The 9,248-nt window shown below is 31.6% G+C and overlaps 1 protein-coding gene across 1 annotated transcript; it reads left to right on the top strand.

The window, feature by feature from the left end:
* The first annotated feature begins 809 nt into the window (after window positions 1-809).
* Window positions 810-3,751, top strand: LOC104898591 (hypothetical protein). The gene is made up of 3 exons (XM_010685687.3): window positions 810-1,737; window positions 1,828-2,043; window positions 3,282-3,751. Exons 1-3 carry the CDS (start codon window positions 1,564-1,566, stop codon window positions 3,507-3,509), a joined length of 618 nt encoding a protein of 205 aa, XP_010683989.2. The 5' UTR covers window positions 810-1,563; the 3' UTR covers window positions 3,510-3,751.
* Window positions 3,752-9,248: the final 5,497 nt, after the last annotated feature.

Here is a 9,248-nt window from a genome sequence, read left to right as displayed (position 1 = left end):
ATTGTAAATGGTTATTAAGAATAATGATTTGTAAGTGAATTTTGTGAATGTTTTTGTATGTATTGACGTCCTAGTATATTAGTTTTAGTTTGTAAGTTAATTTTTAGTTTTTGTAAAGTTTCCTGATCATTTTAGTGGTTTGCGTGATTTTTACAACGTGATTTTCTCAATTCTATGAGTGATTTGTAAAGTTTCCTCATATAAGTGATTTTTGAGTGATTGTTGAAAATTAATTTTCGGTGGCTTTGTTTGACCCCCATTTTAGTATTGAGATTCCTTTTGTAATTTAGAAAGGGAAGGGGGCAAAAATAGTCAGTTCAAAAAAGGACACCGTTGCTCCCCCTTCCTTTATGTAATAGAGATCAATTACAAATGAGATACATCCTAAACCTCCTAACAAAGAGCTACAAACACCTATATAAGATGCACTCAAACCCAAATGATGTAAGAGCACATTACAAATTAACCTATGTGTTTAGAAGACGGGAATATCCAAGTAATTTAAAAGACAAGCTACCTAAAATAAATCCAAAATTAGGTAGTTCATGACATCATATTATGTGACATTCGAAGCTTTGAGAAGTTTAAACTCTTTGTAGAATTTCTTCTTCTTTACACTCCTTGAAGCAAATCAATACTATTCATTACCAATCAAACAAATTAATAAGCAAATGAATTTAGTGATAAGAAACTTCCAATGAACAACTAACACAAGTCCAAACACATGAAATTTCGTTACCATAAACATGATTACATACACATAATAATTCTTATACAAAATAATAATACTAAAAAATTCACTATATGATGAACACCTACCAAACAAATTCAAAAAAGTTAGTGAGACATCCATTATTTCTCACCTTTATACAATCCAATATTAGAAATTATAGAGAACAAACTTTAAAAAGCCCCATACATTGCCTTAACCCACTCCCTCCTCAAATCCCTTCTATTGTGGCTTGTGCCAACGTAGAGACGCAAAGAAAAGATCCAAAAAGTAGCGTAAGTGCCAAACTCATTCTCTCACACACACTCTCTCTCTCTAAATCCAACGGTTGATACTTAACATCATCCACCACATTCAATCTCAACCGTTGATTGTTAAGAGCTTATGAAGGATGGTTGCTATGCTTAAACGCCTTTGTTTTATGAGGCTTGTCCCCTACTATGAGGCGTTGCTTTGTTGTTGAATTCTAAGTTGCAGTTTGTTTAAGTCTTCTTTTTTCTCTCTTTCTCTCTGTAAAATTATGCATCATTAAGGGAGAATCCAAACACCTTTTTCCAAAGAATCACATTTTTATTATTCTCTTTTTTCCTTTCAATTATATACATAGCTCTCTCTTATAATGGTAATGTCAATCATTCACCTAAAGAAACCTATTCTTTTTATTTCTCTATTATTATTATTATTATTATGATATTAAATCATGTACAACATTATTCTCACCTTAGCTTCTATATATATTAAAAAGATTACACCCACCTCAAATTTATTGCCATATTTCTCATAATTTTGTTACTATTACTAGTACCACCACCACCTCTACTAATTCATCAATAATGGATGCCCCTCCTTGGTTAGTGCCATTGTTAGGTACTACATTCTTTCACATTTGTAGAATCCATGGAGACGCGGCGCGAAGCGAATGCAATATGTTTTGTTTAGATTGTCATTCAGATGCATTCTGCTACTATTGCAGATCATCTAGGCACAAAGATCATCAAGTAATACAGGTAGAGGTTCAATTATGAGTTTTTTGTCATTTCATATCATATTATATCATATGGGTATTATAATGTTTTTATGTATGTATGTATGTATAGATAAGAAGATCTTCATACCATGATGTAGTGAGAGTAGGAGATGTACAGAAGATGATGGATATAAGTGGAGTGCAGACATATGTTATAAACAGTGCCAGAGTTATGTTTTTGAATCAAAGGCCTCAGCCTAAAACAGGAAAAGGTGTTGCTCATTTGTGTGAGATTTGTGGGAGAAGTCTTTTAGACCCTTTTCGCTTTTGTTCTTTGGGATGCAAGGTATTTTCATTTTAACATTACTCCCATAAATTTTTACATTTTTTCTAAAAGATATACTATGTATATATATGTCAAATGGATTATTATCTTATTTTTTATTTACATTGCTTTGATTATTTTCCATTTTTCGACGACAAAATCAGTTAGAATATTATTTTGAATTGAAGAAAGTATCGACATTTATGATATTATATGAATGTGAAAACTCATTACTATTCACTTAATTAAATTTGTATAATTTTTACATCACATTTTTTTGTTTCTATAATATCTATTGATAATGTTGATTAATTATCATATAATGTTGACAACTCAACTAATGGTCATCATCTCATGCCCACATGATCCATGAATTTAATGACCCACATGATGCAACTCTCTAAAAGGAAAATAGAAAAAAGGGGGCAAAAAAGATAAATCACCATCGTTATATTCATATTATATGTTGATTGGAGTATTATTATGCATAAAGTCTACCATTGATGATCATTAACAATCCTCACATGCATTGTCACACCATAGCCATCTCCATCATGCAACCTAACCAAACAACAAATACTTAATATTTTTGTTAACGTAAAGTTGAGTTTCTCTACAATTTTGGAAGTCCCTTTTAGTACTAGTATTTGCTTCCCCGGCTAGAATATGCATTTCTAATGTGTTTCAACCTCTATGTCAAATCAAATGGTAATTAGTTATAATCAATTTCTTGGTATCACCATCTACCTATTTTCCATTCCTTTTTTAATGAATATGTTTTGCATTTCTTGGGTAGAATGTTTTTTCATTTTTAAGTAAAGAAACTCCATGTTTAATGTTCTATTATTGTATTTGTATCATGTGATATGGTGCATATAGATACTATTCTATAGTCACCCTATCTACAAAATATGGGTCAAATTATATTCAATCGGATATCAATCATGACGTACATAATGTAAATATGGACATTAAAAAATCATACTATACATATGACATCATTCATAATATGAACTTCATAAAAAAAAACTACTCGTTTTTTTTTTCAAAATAATACCCAAAATATCTTTCAGTTTCTCCAAAATCACAAAAACTACCCGCTGATATGTACTACATTTAATTTACATAAAGCCGATATTAAATCATACATTTATTTTGATCTATCTAGTTACTTGTCCTTAAATTAATTGAATTCGATTCCAAATCTTAAATTTTAAGTTTTGATTTTGGTTGTTTTTGGGTGGATTGAAATGGTTTAGCTTGTAGGAGTAAGACGAAATGGGAATGCAAGCTTTGCCATAGATGGGAAGAAGAGTGAAGAAGGGATATCATCAATGAGAATGAATAATAATAGTTGTAGTAGGAAAGAAAGAGAAGCTTTGCGTGAAGGCTCAGAACAAGACATTTACCCGCCCACGCCGCCTCCACCTCCTTCAAATTCAAGAAGAAGAAAAGGGATTCCTCATAGAGCACCTTTTAAGTCTTGATTTTAATTAATTAACCTTAATCATATTTTACCAACTACTACTCACTAATTATGCTTTCTTACCACCCCCAATTTCATTTTCTTTCTGTGATTATATAAATGTGAATTTGCTATTAATTATCATGTTTAATTACTGATTTAAGGCGGAAAATTCTGCTCCATTTATTTTGTACCAACTTTCACCATACAAGTTGTATATCACTCATCATAAATTGTGGAATTACTTATAATTTGAATACCTTATGTTATGCTATTGTGGAGTATATAATGTTGCCCAGGAAATAGGGTTGTTAAATGATGGGAGAAACTTTTGAAAGCCTCCTCCTTTTATTTCTAGATATAGAGAGGGGATATTTACCAAATTTTAACTGGTTAAATTTTGTTTCATGAATTTGTTAAGGGCATTTTAATAAATATAGTATGTGTGTCTTCGCCTTTTCTATTTTATGTCTTGCTAGCTAAAATTTAGTCCAACAGAGTTTGTATTCTAGATATTGTTGTCTATCAATCGGATGTGGTACATTACATATTTACATCTAGAGATGTTAAAAGTTGACAACAGGACATGAAAAAATTAGGTCGTGTTGAGGATTTCCAACTCGTTTAGTTACATGGGTTAACACGACATGACACGTCTTATTAAATGGGTTGGATTAGTATTGAGGTTTCCGACATGAAGATGACATGCTTGAACCCATTTAACATAATTGCAACACAATTATAGGATATTATTATAGAAAATTGATTTATAAATACCAAAAAGTAGCTTAACAAGACAACATGATATAAACTAGACACGAAAAAATCTCAACACGTTTAATTAAACGGATAAATACAACACATTTACTAAATTGTTGTGTCAAGAATTTCCCAATCCGTCTAAATATGTCACGAATACGAATACCACCTTTTGCCAGCTCTAATCACACCGTCATCATATACGCATCATTTAAAACTGTAGAAACAAGTCCGTCCGATGGAGTTAGAGTCAAGGTTTTCGGATAGGGTCACTTGGTGAATTGATCTCAGATTTAGGTCCAACAATGATTATTCAACCCCCAACAAATCTAAGGTTCAATTAATCTAATGGGTCAAAGGAATTTGAAGGCACTATTTATATTTTCTTTTCATTTGGCTGAATATGTAACAACATATACAGAAACATATGTCGCAAATTCATAGTCATTATGACTATATTAATTCAAAGCAAATCACATCATACAAATTCATATCAAAAGCAGTTTGTCACCAAAAGACTTTGCTTGCTACTTTTTTTTTTGGAAAAACTGTATTTTTTTTAAACAAAATTACATCAGATTCCGCCAATGCAATAACTTTTGATTCGTTAGGTTTCTCCTTTGAGAGAAGGGTGACCTAACTTTTATTTGTAATTTTTTTTTTGAAAAAATATCCCTCAATATAAACTTTTAAGTTATTGATACTCTTTTTCTCCTCTCTTGCTTAAGGTAACTTGACACATGTCCTAATAATTTACATGTTAACTTGTGTTATATTTGTTGGGTTTAGTTGGAGATGGTAAAGCAAGGGCAAGCTTGAAGAAGACGAGCGAAGGAGGCAATGGCCCAGCAGCCCGGGCGGGCCTTCACCAAGCTTGGGCGGGTTGCTCAAGGTGGGCCCGAGTTGGCAGCTGCTTAGCATGTTCAAGATAGCTGGTGGCAGGGAGTATGGTCATCGGCTTCCTCGTCCGGGTGAGCAGTGGGCTCGAGCGGGCTGTTTGGCGTCTGAGCGAGCCTTGCGTGGTTGGTTGGAATGTTACTTCCTTGTTGAGCTCGGGTGGGCATCTCTTGGGCCCGGGCGAGCGATTCTTCGGGCCCGCCCGGGCAGCCCAGTTTGCACGTGTTTTTTACGTTTTGCCCGCCCAGGCAACCCAGTTTGCACGTGTTTTTTACAATTTAAGTTTCAATCCTGGCCTTGGATTGCTTCTATTCCTTGTAGTATAAATACCCTATTTTTCTGGTTTTAGAAAGGGTAACACACATATCTAAAAGCTCAAACTTGGAGCCTCATACTTTCTAGGGTTTTAGGAGAGAGAGTGAGTTTGTGAGAGATTGTATGTTCACCATTGATTCTCCATTGATTCCATAGTGCAATTTTGTGGGTTTTACTCCCAAAGCTCGTGTTTCCCACGTTAATCTTGGTGTGTTCTTTCTTATTCCTCTTTGCATTACTTGGTTGTTGTTTCAATTTTATGTTTCTTCTTGATTATTACACAAACTAGTTAGCACTTGTGGCATACGTGACAATGTATACTCGCCAAGTGACACCTATGCTACTCCACTAGAATTGTCCAATGTGTATATAAATCATGTCAATTAACAAAGGTAAAATTAGCTTGCAACAAGATTTGAACCTGTGACCTCTTGCTATTATACACATGACACAGTTACCATCTCAACCAACTTTTAATCATGCTTTAAGTGTCCACATTATTATATTTGTACCTTTTAAATGTTGAGTTTTCCTTAATATATTTAGTGAGATTTTTTTTTTTTTGGTAAGAAGAAGCGGCCCGGACCCGCTCGGGTCCTAATGGGTCAGACACTTTGAGAGAGGGGGGATGATAAGGGAAATCCTACTCTCAAAGTGCCTAGTGGGGATTGAACTCCCAACCTTGAGGTTGGAAGACTCTCTTCTTTCCACTAGACCAAGCCTTGCTTGGTATATTTTAGTGAGAATGGAAAAAAATACATATCAAGTCGGAAACACAATACCAACTTGGGGCAACACCCGGGCCCAAGTACTAGTTTATATACTATTTTCGGTTGCCTCAATAATATAGACACCTGGCATTCAAGAAAGGAGTAAAGTGTCGATTTTTAATGAATCATCCGCCATCATAATAATGATATTTTTTTTTGAGGGGAGTCATAATAATGATATTAATAATACTAATACTATTACTAATACTAATAATGATAATGATAATAATAATAATAGTAGTAGTAATAATAATAATAATAATAATAATAATAATAATAATAATAATAATAATAATAATAATAATATGCCATAATAAATACCTTGTATGTTTTATAACTTTCATACAGGTACTATCAACTTTATACAATTATACACTCGGATTCAACCAAGCTATTTACTAAATGGTTCATTAATATATCTTTTGACCAGTATACATATCAAACACATTTGACAATAGAAAATATCCGTACTTTTATATTTAAATAAACATAGGACCCTTCAAAAAAATATACTTCCTCCGTTTCTAAATAAGTGCAACATTTCTTGTTTTCACGTTTGCCAATGCATTATTTTAACCATTAATATCTTCAATTATCAATAAGTAAAAATTATAAAAAGTTGATATTAAAAAAATTCACATTCAGACGAATTTAACAAGATCTCATATGACTATGTTTTTCCTAAAATGTAAATCACCAAAGCTAATTAAAGTTTAAACTGTGAATAGTATACACTATTCAAATGTTGCACTTATTTAGAAACGGAGGAAGTATATTAAACATAGGAATAGTACTATACAAGAATCTTTTATTGATTTGGAAATTGTAACTTCTTTTCTTTTTAAAAGAAAAAGGCCATACAAAATCTATAATGGTATTTTGATGGTGAAATACATTTCAAAAGTTATTTCTTTACTAATAATATTTGATATGAATCGATACGCACATCGTTTACATATAGAATAATTAATTTTTTAGGATCCTTCATCTTACCAACTTAAAAAAAATATAATTGAAATTGTAATGGATTAGTAGTTAAACTCTCACATTTCATTTCAAAGGTCATGTGTTTGAATCATAATAACTATACATATGTAATATTATAATCAAGCAAGGCTTGACCTAATGGTAAAAGTTGAGCCTCATGACTTCAAGGTCATGGGATCAAATCCCACTAGAGGCTCTTTGAGGGTGAGGTTTTCCTTACCATCCCCTCTCCCTTCAAGGAGTCTGCTTGTTTCCTTTCTATACGGTCTCAAAGACGTACCTTTGATCTTCGGTATCTCCGATTTCATATTTGATAAAATAAAAACTGAATTGAACTGAAATGAATAGTGATATGTGAGAGTAAAAGTGTTGTCAAGAGCTGAACTAAAAATAAGCTGGGGAGAACAGACCCTAAATTAAAAAGATACCCTTTCAATTTTGAGTTAAGAAATTATTAAAGTTGAATCCTTTTTTTGGAGTTCGGTTATGTGGTTTCTCGCAAAGGGCCCACAATCACATGGGCCTTGACACTAGAGTCCAAATGTTCTTATTATTAGTTGTTTTATGCTAAATACTCTTTTGAAGGGCCTAATCGCCTCTATGTTCCTTTAACATTTTGCAGATTTCCACAAACAGCGGCTCTGATTTTCCTCCAATTCATTGTCCTGCCCACTACAACTAATCGCATTGGCCCACATATTAAACAAACCAAATTGCCATTATATTTTAGATTCAATGAATTATCTTCATTCCTTTAAAAATAAATACTTCCTTTTTTTTTTTTTTTTTTTACTTGCAACACTTTATTAATAGGAAAATAATTAATTACTTGCAATACTTTTTACTTTTGCATTTTTTTTCTCTATTTCTCTCCAATCACATGGGGCCCTCTCTTTTTTCCCTCTCTACCTCTCTCCTACCCAAATTTACATTGGAGTTGATGAAAAAAAAGTGTTGCAAATAAAAGAAAAACGAAGGAAGTAAATTATCTTCATATATAAAGGTCAAAGAGAATAAAAGCACCATAGAATGTAGTGATATAAATGAGATTTAAACGCATTCAATACATATTAGTTATATTAGAAAAAATAACATATTCTACTAATATATATATATATATATATATATATATATATATATATATATATTAGTAAAAATTATAATAATTGAATATTAATAAAGTACTTAATGAGACGAATCAAAAGAGATCCCATATGACTATATTTTTTCTTATATATTGAGAAAAATCTAAAAGATTCTCTCTAATTGTGAATAGTGTCAAGATTCCAAGTGAGAAAGATAAAAAATACAGAGGGAGTATATAGGAATAAGATCACGTGAAAACTATTCCTTATGCTGAAAACTGAAAACTGCAACATAAAATGAGCAAAAAGTATCTAAAAATGAGCAAAAAGATAAAATGAGCAAAAAGTTCTTAAAATGAGCAAAAATTTGTAAAATGAGCAAAAGTTTCTTAAAATGAGCGAAAACATAAAATGAACATAAGTTTGTAAAATGAGCAAAAACTTCGTAAATTGAGCGAAAGTTTGCTAAAATGAGCAAAAATTTCATAAAATGAGCGAAAGTTTGCTAAAATGAGCAAAAATTTCTTAAAATGAGCAAAAATATAAAATGAGCAAAAAATATAAAATGAGCAAAATATCGATTTTCAGCTTAAAGTTAGTTTTCAGTGGATCCTACCCCTATATATATATATATATATATATATATATATGAGGACATTATGTTGTTTAAGAAACAACTAAACAACATATGTTAAATATTTACTATGTTTAAAACTTATGATTGTAACAGATGTCTACTATGTTTAGGGAGCTCCATTTCTTAGGGATTATAGTTGATTAATTGTGTTTAAGAAATGTGTTTAATATGTATTATATGTTTAATGAATAAATGTTATTCCTAATATTGATTCAATAATTATGTTAACCAGTTATTCTCTTGTATAAATTTTTCATGAAGTACACATTTAGTGTAGGAGATGAAACACCTACAGATGTTGGTACACAATT

Source organism: Beta vulgaris, chromosome 7 (assembly GCF_026745355.1).
Source record: "Beta vulgaris subsp. vulgaris cultivar EL10 chromosome 7, EL10.2, whole genome shotgun sequence".
In the NCBI taxonomy this organism is placed as follows: Eukaryota; Viridiplantae; Streptophyta; class Magnoliopsida; order Caryophyllales; family Amaranthaceae; genus Beta; species Beta vulgaris.
Note: the sequence above shows the minus strand (reverse complement) of the source record. Positions and strands in the feature narration are given on the sequence as shown.

What these genes read in the sequence shown, in the direction of transcription:
- LOC104898591 (XM_010685687.3), top strand. Translation starts at nt 1,564, where the DNA reads ATGGATGCCCCTCCTTGGTTAGTGCCATTGTTAGGTACTACATTCTTT. An exon ending in AAGATCATCAAGTAATACAG is followed by an intron (nt 1,738 to 1,827) that starts GTAGAGGTTCAA and finishes ATGTATGTATAG; the next exon opens with ATAAGAAGATCTTCATACCA. An exon ending in TTTGTTCTTTGGGATGCAAG is followed by an intron (nt 2,044 to 3,281) that starts GTATTTTCATTT and finishes GAAATGGTTTAG; the next exon opens with CTTGTAGGAGTAAGACGAAA.